Genomic DNA, 14,542 nt, shown 5'->3' on the forward strand with positions numbered 1-14,542 from the left:
GGGACTCCAGGATCATGCCCTGGCCAAAGGCAGGCGCTAAACCACTGAGCCACCCAGGGATCCCCTGTATTCGCACTTTGTTCGGGAAAGGACTCATTACATTGATTTCCAAATGTTCTCCCTGAAAGAGCAGCATCACCATCTTTTAGAAACTTGTTCTAACAAGTATCATGCAAATTTTCAGGCCCTGTTTCAGACATTTGGAATCCACAAATCTGGGGGATTACAGTAATCTGATGTAACAAGGCTTCAAGGTGATTCTGGTGAATGGTAAAATCTGAGAACTTCTGAACTAGAATGGTTTACAAGCTTACACATTCTTTATATACTAGTATGCAAACCTGGTAACAAAGGCCAATGTACATTTAAGAAGTACAATAATTGGCCATGTACCAGAAGGAAATTTTTTCTTTTTTTTAGCTAACATAAAGAGCATATGGGAATGCAATAAGTTCTCAAGAATTCCAGTTAACTATTAATGCCAACATCCTTCACTTTAAATACTGCAAATATTCACATTATAACAGAGCCTTGGAAGAATTTGTATCAATTTTTGCAATTAATGCAACCTCAGTTTTGAGTCTGCACTGCAGAGTTCACTGGGCTGTCATTACATACATGTTCTCCTATAGAAAACTCCATGGCTTTTATAAGAATTCCGGGAAGCACATGCGAGCAACAGAGATTAACAGTCAGAATTAACAGTGAGAACATCATTTTTTTTTTAGAAAAAAAAAATCTTGTATGTCTACAACAGATGCATATTTCAGAGGGGTTTTTCCAAGGGGTCAACCAATACAATAAATATTCTATAACATGGTGATAGACCATTACCTTAATTTTTTTTTTTTTACCTTCTGTCCTGAATTTATAGGGAACAAAGCTTAAGAGCATTAAGTCGATGTGGAGGAGGGAGATAAGGTTAAAGGAGCTCTGTGGTTTCACTGAAGTTCCTTTAGTTTCAAAATGATTGATGTGGAATAAGGTGTGGTAGGCAGACTAATAGCCTGCCCCCAAATGGTGTCCTCCCGGCCCCAATATCCAGAATCTGTGAACAGGGTAAAAGGGATTTGCAAAAGTGATGAAAACAAGGATTTTAAAATGGGAAGATTACACTGGATTACTGTGGGAGACTGACGTAACCACAAAGTCCTTATTGGAGGGAAGTCAGAGTCAGAGAATGGAAGTGGAAGTGAGAGTGAGGAAACTTCTGGAAGAGGGTCACAAGCCAAGGCCTGTGGAAGCCTCTAGAAGCTAGAAAAGGTGAGGCAAGGAATCTCCCCTAAAGCTTCCGGAAGGAATGCAGACCTGCTGACACATTGATTTAAGCTCTGTGGGACCCATTTCAGAGTTATGATTTCCAGAACTATGAGATAATGGACGTGGGTTTTTCTGTCACCAAATTTGGCGATTTACTGTAGTAGCAATAGGAAACCTCATAAAAAGATGGGATATTTTTAATCCCAGATACCATATCAGCAGGTTGCATTAGTTTAGATCTTTCCTTTGTGGTCAGAAATTAAATTTAATCCCTAAAGCTTGTTTGTCTGAATCTCTTTTTAATACCAGCTGACACATACAGAGTAATTTACCATTGGCCCAATTGGGTTTTTCATGTCTTAGAGCAGAATGGTGAAGCTTCAGCCTGAGTCATGTGGCCTAGTTTGAGTTCTCATGATCATGTTTTTTAAAGATTTTATTTATTTATTCATGAGAGATAGAGATAGAGATAGAGAGAGAGAGGCAGAGACACAGGCAGAGGGAGAAGCAGGCTGCACACAGGAAGCCTGACATGGGACTTGCTCCCAGGTCCCCAGGATCATGCCCTGGACTGAAGGTGGTGCTAAACCACTAAGCCTCCGGGCTGCCCCAGATGATCACTTCTTACTGCTGTGCCCTTGGCAAAGTTACTTCTCTGAGTCCCAGTTTCCTTACTCATAAGATAGGAAGGTGTGAAGGTTAATTTTATGTCAGTTTGATTAGACTGCAGAATGCCCAAATAGCTGGTTAAACTTTATTTCTGGGTGTGCCTGTGAGGATGCTTCTGAAGAGATTAGCATTAGAATTTGAGGGCTGAATAAAGCAGATAGATGGCCTTCACCAGTGTGGGTGCTCATCATCCAATCTGATGAAGGTCTGAATGGAACAAAAAGGCAGGAGGTTGAATTCTCTGTCTGCATGACTACTTGAACTAGAACATTGATCTTCCCTGTCTGCCTTTGGCACCCTTTTTTCTCAGACCTTCACACCTGAACTGAAATCTCTATCACAGCCTAGCTGGCTCTCAGGCCTTTGAACAATACCACCAGCTTTCAGGATTACAGATGGAAGATCATGAGACTTCTTGTTTCCACAACGATGTGAGCCAATACCTTATAATAAGTCTACCTGTCTATACATATATATATCTCCCCTATTGGCTCTGTTTCTCTGGAGAACCCTGTAGGGATTGAGATGATGGATATATGGAGTACAGCATGGTGCCTGGCCCATAATAAGAGAGTCTCAGGAGTTGTCCAGGGCAGGTCTTGCTGTACGTCACATTTAGAGATGACAGTATCCAAGATCACTCAAGTTCAAGTAGGTCATAAGAATTAGTGTTGGCTCATATTCTATCTATGCTAGCTTCTTTCCATTATGACATGAAATGCAGCTATTGATTGGTTAAGCTGTCCAACACAATCTTTATTATATTGATTAATGAAATAAAAGAAAAAAATTATTCTCCCTTGAAAAGAATGATACCATAAAAACATATTTTTGAAGGGCAATCCTATGCTGAAACGTCCGGATTTGCAACCTAACCCCTGGAGCAAATGTCAATAAATACATTTTCTAAATCTCACTTAAGTAAACATCAGCCAAGGCATGCCCTCAGTCTGAGATGTGGTCTAGAGAGAATGCTTATCTTTGTGCATTACCTGACCCATCTCTTTTAGGAGCTGCTGGGAGCAGGGGAGGTGTGGCCCTTACCTCATCAGAGAAATCCGGATTCTGGGAATGATGCAGAACTGCAGTGTGGGCAGCTGAGGTGAAGAGAGGCCCTCCAGGTTTTCCATAAATACACTGTTTAAAAAGTTATGAGTTGAATGATTAGGAGTGTCTGAAATTAACTCTGAGCACACACAAAAAAGTCACAATTCTTCAGTTACCAAACCTGGAACAAAGATGAATTTAGTGATAACTTGCCAGGCTTAGCTGGTATCTAATTCACCTTGAACTTCTCTCACCTACTGCCCTGTACTTACTATATCAGGGCCCTATGGAAGAAAATATGAAGGCTTTAATTCATCGTGTAGCTATTACATCAACCTGAATTAGTTCATTACCTAACTTTTGATTACCAGGAGATAAGAGCTAAATTGTTCAATTCAGATTCCTGTAAGGTGGCCTCTGGAAGGGGTCCATGGCATCCAGGTCTGATTCAGAGTTCAAGGCAATCAGTCCTGGGTGACCACAGGGTTTGGTTCGACCCCAACCCCTGACATGCCTGCTCCCAACCAAGAACGCTGTGCGGGAAGGATAAGGCTGATTCCAGGCTCCACCACATTGCACTGCTATTCTATCCCAGCCCCTAATCAAGCCAGGGGATGTCATATGGCACTTCCTAGGCATGCAGCTTCAAAATTCCCTTAGCCCAAGGCTCAGGCTCCCTCTTCTGGAATCTGCTGTATTTCTGTATGAGCCTTTAGAATGCAATGAGACAGGAGACTCATACGCCTGCTATTATTCCTCTTTTCTAGAATTTTCCCCATAAACACTGCACTAGCAGGCCTGCTGTGCTTGCTGTCTCGTCATTGCCTTTGTTTGCTTGAAAATTCCATTTTGCTCTAATTTTTGTCTCCTGATGCTGACTAATGTTACCGTGGAACTTGGAACCTGTGGATACTGACTGTGGCTCAAGACTATTTTAAAGAACTCTTTCCCCCCTGCATGATTCATTCAGTCACTCAAATTTATTCTGAATCATTCTATGAACCTTGTTGGTACAAATGGTACCTGACAGAGAGCTTTAAGAGATTATCTCAGATAATCGTGGGGGTCAGTATGAGATTAGCTTTGTCCTTTACTATTTCACCCCGCTGATTCATTGAAACTGGGACGATCTGGCCATAGGCACACTCAAAAAAATTTCCCTCTCTTTTTAAGGGTTACTCTATGTTATTTGAAGTCCCTAAAATAAAAGTAGTATATATCAAAGGTGAACTCCGAAAAATGACATCCAGTTGCAGTTTTGTAGGTTGAAAAGTAGTTCATACAAATCTTGTAGTCTTCTGGATTTTATTTATTTATTTATTTATTTATTTATTTATTTATTTATTTTAAAGACTTTATTCATAGACACACACACACACACACACACACGCACACACACAGAGGCAGAGATACAGGCAGAGAGAGAAGCAGGCACCATGCAGAGAGCCTGACATGGGACTCGATCCAGGGTCTCCAGGATCACGTCCTGGGCTGCAGGCGGTGCTAAATTGCTGCGCCACTGGGGCTGCCCATCTTCTGGATTTTATTAAATCAAGTCATCAACAACAGGGACCGACTTCCAGAGCCATTTCCCAGCTCCTCAGGCAATGGGCCACATGCCGTTTCCATGGATGTGAACACCCTAGGGGCCTGCTGCACTAGCCATTGGGCCAGTATGGGCCATTGGACCAGTATGCAGCAGTCCTTCTGCACAGGTCACACGAGGTCCAGCTGGGATGTGGCATTTTAAATCAAGCATGCTGAATTGAGAGGCGGGCTAATCTTTGAAGAGGGCAGAGTCTTCCAGAGGGGGATCTTTGCATTTATTTCATGCTAGAGTGGTTTCCTTTTTTCCGAATCATGAAAAGCTAGGCAGAGCTATAGATTCAGTTAATGATGGCCATTAAATCAGGTACGTTTTAAGAAATCTAACACAAATGAATTGAATCGCTCCTCCTTCAATCACACTCATATAAAAAGTTCCATGGTGGTGAGGAGAACCTATGCACCTGCCAATCCCCCTGGATTGCTGTGTCCCCTTGTGGACTTGGCTCACCTTCACGGGTTTGGCACCTTCTTCATCAGAATTTTTGAATTCAATGCACACAGTTATATTTCGAGCCTGAAATTACAGAGAGGGAAAATGGAAATCGTAATTTCCTGTTAAATAACACCAAAAAAACTAATCCGAGTGCCTAAAATAAGTAGCTTCTAATTAAATCTGAAAAATGTAGAATACCCGGCACTTTCTTGTGACATTATCCATAGTGCTCAGAAATAGCAGGAGGATTTGGAGATATTATTTTAAAAGGAAGAAAAAAAAACTTGTATCAAAAGGAAGCAGATATGCTATTTTCAGAGTATCTTAAGAAACAAAAAAAAGAGGTCTAGAACAAAATAATTCAGGGCTGATTTTAGAAAGGATTATTAATATGTTATAAAACTGTGTGTCCTTAAACACTTTTAAGATGAAACTCATCACTGTCCCTCATTAGGCACTTTCTGCAAATGGATTCTTATTCCAAAGTGTTGACCTATGATAATTTGTGTTTGAACTCTCAAGAATCTGTCTTAATATGATTTCTATAGGGTGCAGAGACAGCACAACATCTCAGAAACATACCATACCTTGTTGAAACATTTCTGGCTATCATACTTGAGGTGCTTGGGGTAAATGTAAATCTGATTTTTGTATACTCTGTAAGGACGGCAATACTTTGTTGAGTCGTAAACAAATTCTTCAACCTCCACTGTGGGTTCTGGTTGAGCCGTCACATCGAAAGGCTTGACAGGGATAAAGGACGATGTTACACAGTCTTTAAAAATCAGAAAATAAGAGTTTGTCATTTAATGTGATTGTTTAAAGTGAACAAGACTTAACAAATTTTAAAATGAATCCACTCAAAGTTGAAACTCTATGCTTGTAAAGGAATTTATGTTAAATTATGCTAGCAGGAAAAATTTATAGGAGGTACAGATGACAGATTCTCAGCCATTTAATATCAAAATTGATGTCTCAGAGAATTGGTAAATCTTTGGAGGGATTTATAATTATTTTCTTTTTGCCTTAAGCTTCATATGAAAACTAAATTTTAGCTAATGATTCTCTGAGCACGCTAACCAGGTGTTATAAGGTAAGGAGTAACCCACTGGCCTTTACCTAACATGAAACAATACAGATACTGACAACATAACTTTGTCCAATAGGTCTAGTATGGACAGTACCTAATGGGTTGATAACAATTTTTTCCTATAGAATGACTTCACGATACAGGTCTGAAGCCCCACTCTGCATTATTTGATACAATTTATTCTACTTTTCTCTCTAGTTTTTTACCATATTTAAAAATCTAGCCTTATAGGAACAGCCTAAGGAAAATGAAAAAGACAAGTATAAGTTTATAAATCAAAACTTCTGACACTAAATAGTTTGGAGGCTGATGTGGTCACTAGAAGGGAAGGCCTTCTACTTTCCTTTATTCTATCTGGAATTCTCCTGGGTTCAAAAAAGCAAAACAGTTAGCTAAATATTACTGGGAAGCAGACTACAAGATTTTTTTTTTGCCCCAAATCAATGATAATATTTTTATTATATGTTCAAATTTCTCTAATGTCCGGCAGTCACTTCAAAGAGAATATTTTAGCTTTCTCGTTTGTTATTTTTCTTTTCTGTAGGTAATTAAAGACATGACCCACAAATCAGGTAAGAGAAATGGCTAAGTGTATTCTCTGCTTTTCCATACAGATCAATATAAAAGTGATTTTGAACCATGGCTTAGGTTAGAATGCTCATTTTATTTCATATTAGAATGATTTGTGGAAAAATTATAAGAATGAAAAACTTAATAGTGCTGATGGCAAGATCCTGTGTAATAATCTTCTCTCTGTAGTTCATTTTAGGATGCCTTTATTCATTTTTTGTATCACCGAGAAAGTCACTAAAATGCACAATCAGAAGTAACAAAACAAAACAAACCAATCTCGTCACTTATGAAATAAATTCTGAAATTCTTATTTATAAGTTAATAAAAGCTCCTTCTAAAATCCAAATTTTCACTTACACAAATAGGACTTTTGAAGAAGATACATACTCTCTGTGTAATAATAGAGTCTATAAATATTCCAGCCATAATTACTACGTGGCCACTTGGGTGGCCATCCGTAGTGTTCAGAGCAACCCTTTGGCGCACAGTATGGGGCAACCAGCCCTGTATTTTGAGTCAGAGGAACTGGATGGAATATAAATTCTCCCATTATGGATTCAGTCATCAGTCTATCTAAACCTGAGATTTCTCATTTATAACCCTTCAGGGTTTTGAGGATTAAATGACATGATTTAATACCTTGCAGGGTGCCTGGTGCACACCAGGTAAATATTAGTTTACACTGAATATAGTTTCTGTCCTATCACTCTTATAGTCTGTCTTAATGGAGAAATAAGAAGCCCCAAATTTCTGTAGGATAATAAATTCCATTTATCTTAAAATTCGAGAAAAACCCTTGCAAACTATTGTAACTAACCAAGTGTCTGACCAACAAATCAACCAACCAAATCAAAAGACCACTAACTACTTTGAACTCTACAAGCAAACCATGACATCATCATACTTGGATGCTCCAAAGGAACGTTGTCAACGGCAATATCCAGGCTTCCAGGGATGGTCTGTGTTTTGCTTATTCTGTCAACCCTGTGAAAGTAGGGAACAAACACATGCACACACTGAATTATTCTAATTGTCAAGAAAAAAGAGTCAACTATAGTTCTGAGCTTTCATAAGAGTCAACAGTACAACCCTAAACAACCTTGTGAATGATTTCATTGAGCTGGTTTTATACTGAAAACTAAAATTTATGTAATATTGCCAATAAAGATAGGAATCAGTGAAGGATCAAGTTACAGATATTCTGAAGAGTGTTTTAGGTTTATTTGCGTCTTATTTCAGGTAATATTTATATAAATGGCCTAACAAGTACAATAGTAAATATAGTAAATAGTTTTTTGTTAACAGAAAGTTCTAGTATTTGAACTGGTTTAAGTGACTTACTTTCCTTAAAACTCTTTAAGAAGTCACGAGGGCCAGGCTGGTCTTTGCTACAATTGCTAAGTGGACAGTTTGCTTGTTCCCTCTTCACCAACAGTCAAGGGCAAGGAGCCTTGTCCTGACCTTGGGCCTTCCGCCTTCCCCCTCCTTCATAAATGTGTGCAGACCCCTCTCACCACCTCTCCCTGTCCCCACATTCACTCCAGTTGTCTCCCTCTCTACCAAAACCTTCTCACCTATCGTCCTTTGTAAGAAGGTGAAAGTTCTGGTAACGGTTACCCGTTTCTAGTGTTATCCCTTCTAGGAGACCTAACAGGTAGAGTAATTACAGTGGTGGGTTCAACCCAGAGTGTGAGAGCTGACTGTTAACATTTTCAATTATTTTGCCTGCCAGTTGTAAAACACAGTCATTATGAAAGGTGAAATTATATCAATTTACTATTAAACAAGTTATCTTAACTACTAAGGTAATGAGTACTCAAAATTCATCACTTAGGAAGCATTTTACCACATAAGAAAATTTCCATGTATCTGTATGGTGGAAATGTTATATAACGGTGTGCATATTCCCAGCCCCGTGTTTGGTGAAACCCCACTGGCAGCCTGAAATCAGCAATGGTAGGAGAATTTACATCACAGAAATTGATCATCAGTACAAATTTGTTTCTTCCTCCTCGAGGGTCAGATGGTCAACATTTGTTAGCACACTGCTGAGAATAAATGTCATAAAGTGTGAGGTGTCCATGAAATAATTTAGTTTCACCAGTATGGTATTGTGTATTCTAGGTGCCTTCTAATTGCCAGAGAGATAACTTTCTTTGCTATACACGAACAACATGGGTTTTGTGAGAGTGTAGTCTCTCTGTTTATGTAGATTACCCCAAATCTTTTGCCCATTTCATTCTACTCACATTGTAACTTTTCATACTTTTGTACATTGGCAAAAAAGAGGTAGAATGCGATTCACTTCCACTTAGTTGCTTCAGTATCCTTGGGAAAGACTATGGTAGGAGTTTTGACCAAGAAGTTTGATGAAGTCAAGGGGTGGGGAAGTCTCTTCACATAAGGAGTGGTCTTAGGATCACAAAGAAGTAATCTCCTCCAACATTTCACTTTTCACCTTTATTTTGCTTTCTAAAGTTTGTATTTTTTCCCAGAAGAAGGAAGGAACATTGGGAAAATTTCCCATCTAGTTAAATAGAAACATATTCTCTATTGAAGATATTATCAGGTTTGTTCCATAGTAATGTGTTACTTTTGCTTTAGATAAACAAATTTAACTGATAGGAGATTGTTAATTCTTAGATGAGAGACGTAAAAGGCTAATATCTGGGGTAGAAGCAAAGTATACAAGAATCCCTTGGGTGTGAGGCAGCTAACAGTTTAAGGTAGATTGCTTATCAGGAGAGATCTTGTCATCACCAGATGTTGAATACATGGTGACACATTTAAAAAATGCTGTGGCTTCTATGAAATTTTTCTTCTTTTAGCCCCAACTTTCATTGTCTTTTCCAAAAGCATTTGCATGACAGAAATATTATGAATTATTGTATTCACAACAATGAATTGCTCTGTGGAAATTCAAAACATAATTCTAAAATTCCTTAACACTGCTATCTAGAGGTGTCTATGTCTCCTTTCTTTGAATCTAGGCTATGTGACAGCTTGACAGCATATTATGCCAGAAATGCTACTGTGACAGTTTCAGGGCCCTGGTCTTTAGAAACTAGTAGTGATCCTTTTCTGTCCCTTGAGACACTCTTAGAAGCCAGCTATCCTTCCGTGAGGAAGCCATAGTATCTCATGGAGAGACTCCCATGGAGAAGAAGGTCACTAGTTCACAGCTCCAGCTGAGCTCCCAATTAACAGCCAATGTCAACTTGCCAATCATTAAATGAGCCATCCTGAATGTGGATCCCCTGGCTTCGGTTGACCTCTGTCGGCTGATGCCACGTGTGCAGAAGAGACAAGCTCTCCTCACCTAACCATGTTCAAATTATAGACTCAGGAAAGTAAGTGATGTTGTTCTTTTAAGCCACTAAGTTTTGGGGTGATCTGTTACATGGCAATAATAGTTAACTGACATGGTTTAATATTTCACACTCCTTCCATATAATTCTGGCAACTTTACTTTTTTGTGTCATTCAGTCATATGTGAGGTCATCTGTAAAGCATCTACTTTCTGGAAGAGTTTGGATGTTCGAGAATCAGGTAATCGAGTACTATTTATGCAGAGTTAATGAATCAATAGTAGCAATGTAGCTGATGCATGTTAATCTCAAGAGTATCCCAAACCCCTACCTTCTGTAGTCTGACACTAGTTTTAGCAGGTCCTCTGTTGAAATCTTGCTACTTTCTTGTCTATACAACGGTGAAAATCTTGAGTCTCTGTCCACACTTCCTTGGTTGTCCTTAAATACTGATCTGAAAGAAAATGATATTTGTTAAGGTTGGTATTTGTTATTGTTTACCAAGTTGTGTTTTTAAGGAGACAAATGATTCAATTTCCCATTTGTAATAGAAGAAACTCCAGGAACTAAAACAAATGAAAACACAACAAGTGATTTAATTCCCCATTTGTAATAGAAGAAACTCCAGGAACTAATGAAGTAAGAAAGAAAAGAACATTTCTTAGAAGTTTCATTTAAATACTATCTTGGTTATCTTATTCTTTATTTTCGATTCAGTATTTACAGTGACAGTAGCCCACCTATATTACAGCTACATTTATTTATGGTTTAGTAACATATCAAACCTAGGAGTGTTAAGGGAGGAATAAGAACAGGTTAGTCCTTTTTTCATTATTTTCTGGGCAAGCCTGGGCCACTTCAGTTTGGATGGTGCTATCAGAATTTACAAGTAGTGGAAAAGGGATAAAGTTCTGTGTGTGGGTCTAGAGGGCCAGATTCTTGAAGCATTTTCCTGTAGATAAATGTGCCCATGTCCTAAATTTTAGGACAGAGACAAAGATAAAATGAAGAACACTTGAGTCCGAATTTTGTATTAAAGAAAGCACCATAAACTTGATTCATTTATTTTCTTCCTTGGTCCATTTCATTGGAACCAGACAGATTTAGTTAGAACACACAAATTGTTTTTGTCCAAATAGTATAGTAATGTCAGGCAATACAAGCAAGTATACATAGCAACCTTAAGGTTAATGTTTCTTCCTCATAATTAATCATAATTCATGTCTATCAAAAACATTAGACCCACATGTAATTAATTTTTCATTAATGTTACAGAGCTGCTGAAATTTTGTTTCTTCTAACTTATGGAACTTGACTATTTTGTTACTCTTTAAGTTGACGAAATATTTCAATACACAGGCTGAAGTGGCCATTTAGACAGATATCTGATTGTAGAGCTTTGGTGTCAAATAATACAGGAAATGGGCCAGAATGATATTTTTAGACTCCTTTAACCTTTCTGCTCATTTTTCTCTGTTAAGTACTCAATGAGGGGAAAAAGATTCCCTATCAAATAACACTGGGGAAGCAGAATGAAAATACTTACCTCGAAGATTATTTTTAGTTACATATCATACAGGGCTTTTGTATGTGTGACATGTTGAAACCAACATGATGTATTTACAACACAGGAGGAGGTTTAACAGAGCTTGAGTAGCATTTTGCTTTGTTTTGTTTTGTTTTTTTAATTAACCAGTCACTACAAATGGTCGTAACAGTAGATCTGAACTGTGTAACTCATTTTGCTTTTTTCCACAACTCTGTCCTGGAAATAGCTCACTTACATTGGACATATTGTTAAGAGAATGAAGGGCATGGCACCACGGAGAAGCATTGCACACAGTGCCATACACACTGTCCTTGCTCAATAAATATGCTAACTGGCAAGAGAACAGAGAACTGACTCATTTACACAGATGGTTTCAGGATGGCTGGGATGTTTTTGCCTCGATCCAGCTGCCACAATTGGGCAATGATCCGTATATGGTGAATCTCACAACCATGACATTTGGGGTATGACTGAAGAAAATGCACGGTTCAGCCTGAAGGAAAAGAAGCTTGGGTATCCCTGAGAGCCTTACTCCTAAGCAGCATGAAAAGCTGTGATACACAGAAAGAACAGAGTGTATTTTTTCGTGGTTAATGTAAGGTAAACCATAGGAGTAATGGTCAGGCAGCTTACAAACAGTTTTTTAAAAATGAATTATTTAATCATTAGAGGTATAAAAAGACAGAAAGAACCACTGTGGGATGCACTTGAGTTTTTGTCACTTGGATGGATTCAGAGGTTGCACAACCATTTGCTGGGGGCGCTGTTGCGCTGTGTGCCTTCTGTAAATAAATATATATAAAAATGACATTTTTATTTTAGTTTTGTTCAATTTTAAAGAAAACCCAGGGTTGTGCGCTGGTCCTTCCTGAATGTCGTGTAAGAGGGATTAAAAGAAATCAAAGAGTCCTGATGGGAATTTAGGCACATATGATTGCGGAGGCAACATGCACAGAAAGAGTTTCTGTTAACAACATGACACATTTGTAAGGGCCGACTTTCTTCCAAATCAAAGAGTGTAAAATACCCATTGTAGCCATCTGAATCTAAAAAAAGATTATTTTTTAATTGTAAAATGGCAGTACAGCTGGTGCCAAAAATAAGAAAACATACCAAATTAATTTCAGAAAAAATGTTCACAGTGATGAGCATCTGTGTGTGCAGCAACGGGTGGGATGGGTTGGATCTGGCCATTAGCTAAATTGTCATTCTATGCTTTTTGAGTGGCTGTTGATTTTAAGGGCCAAAGTGTTTCAGGGTACACTCGAAGCTATACTGTTAAGAAAACTGCAATATAGGGATCCCTGGGTGGCGCAGCGGTTTGGTGCCTGCCTTTGGCCCAGGGCGCGATCCTGGAGACCTGGGATCGAATCCCACATCAGGCTCCTGGTGCATGGAGCCTGCTTCTCCCTCTGCCTATGTCTCTGCCTCTCTCTCTCTCTCTCTCTCTGTGACTATCATAAATAAATAAAAAATTAAAAAAAAAAAAAAAGAAAACTGCAATATAGAAAATACAGTAGGAAAAAAAAAAACTGGCCAGACAACCAGTGGTATCAATAGAATATTGAAATATGTCAGCAGGCTACTTTATATCAAAATGGCTTGAGTGACCAAGAGCGTCCTTTCATTCAGTCACCATTTACTGGAAGCAATTTCCATATTGTAAATGGGAAATTAAAATCTCCTTTGGCTGGATCTTGTACTTATTTTTGTGATTAGTTATTCCAAGCAGTTTAAAATGAAATCTTTAGGACTGTACTGCTAACCATTTTTTTCTCAGATGTCAGAGATGTTTGTGTGTAAGCCTTATATTTATATACAAAAATTGGTGGGGTCTCCTGTTTCCTAACCTACAACCAAACCACTCATCAGGCACTAATATAGCATGGGCTTGTGGTTTTGTTGGCTTTCCTGTCCTAGACATAATTACTTTGATGGTCAGTAATATTGTCAGTGTCCCTAGAAAGTTCATCTGTCTTTCTTCCAGAATATTTTAACTAAACAACCTCACAGTACAATTGCTATTTCTTCTTCTTACTGCTCAGTGAGGGATAATTCTTTCCTGTCTTGTCCCTACCTTATTCTTCACTACTCCAAATTTACCAGAAAGGGGCACTTGTGGCAGAAAATATTATCTCCACAGGTGACTTAATAATCCTATAAGAATAGTGACTTCTAACAATGGCTGTCTTTTATTGGGTACATATCTGTGCTCATTAATCCCCCGACAGTTAATTAGATATTATCATTCCTCTTTTGTACATTTGGAAAAAAAAAAAAAACAGGTAAAAACATACTATGAGTACTTGCCTAAGATCACTTGACTACCAAGTAGAATTGAGATTTCAAAACCCGCTCTGGCTCTCAAATGCCTGCTTCTAAAACGTCACAAAAATTCTGGATCCTTTAAGAGAAAGTATGTTCACCATTGCAATTTGCTGTATTTCACTCTTCCAAGGGATACCTTGCCTCACATGCCCCAACAGGTTTTCTTATCAGTATGAGAAAGCTTGATCAGCAAATTAGAACTAGTTATCCTTTCTCTGCAAGCTTATGAGAAATAAAAACAATCATATTCAACATAAAGGGTTCAGTATATTCAAATAATATCTGTTCTTGCATTATATGCTGGCATTGGCTGGCCCTGCAGGAAGAGGGACACAAGAGAGACAGGGTAACATGTGTGACCTACTCTATGACAAGTGCTTTTGGATCTGAGATCACACCTGCTGCCCACAAGGCAGGTGCTGTCAGCTTCATTCTGAGTATGGGACCCTGAAAACCAGAGAGAGAGCTCACCTGAAGTTACCATTCTTAAGTGGTGGCCTGATCTGGACTGTGTCTGTCCAACTCCTGGGCCGGATCTCTTTCTCCTTATTATGGGGCTGCCTCAGGGCAAACTCATTCCTGGTGTAAATCTGTCTGCTCACGTTTCCACCTTTCCCTTCCCATCTACCTGTCCCCAACTTCAAGTAACAACCTCAAAATGATAACAAATATTGGTG

General features: G+C 38.7%; 1 protein-coding gene across 11 annotated transcripts in view; it reads right to left on the reverse strand.

Annotated features, from left to right (window-relative positions):
• DOCK10 (dedicator of cytokinesis 10) overlaps nt 1-14,542 on the reverse strand; it is a 260,529-nt gene that overhangs the window by 70,971 nt on the left and 175,016 nt on the right. For all 11 annotated transcript variants that reach the window (XM_025463245.3, XM_049100910.1, XM_025463242.3 and 8 more), the window contains 5 exons: nt 10,320-10,442; nt 7,585-7,664; nt 5,605-5,792; nt 5,033-5,098; nt 2,974-3,066 (listed from right to left, as the gene is read on the reverse strand). In XM_025463245.3, the coding sequence (XP_025319030.3) occupies nt 2,974-3,066; nt 5,033-5,098; nt 5,605-5,792; nt 7,585-7,664; nt 10,320-10,442 (550 nt within the window). The remainder of the gene's footprint in view (nt 1-2,973; nt 3,067-5,032; nt 5,099-5,604; nt 5,793-7,584; nt 7,665-10,319; nt 10,443-14,542) is intronic.

This window comes from Canis lupus, chromosome 25, assembly GCF_003254725.2.
Source record: "Canis lupus dingo isolate Sandy chromosome 25, ASM325472v2, whole genome shotgun sequence".
Classification (NCBI taxonomy): Eukaryota; Metazoa; Chordata; class Mammalia; order Carnivora; family Canidae; genus Canis; species Canis lupus.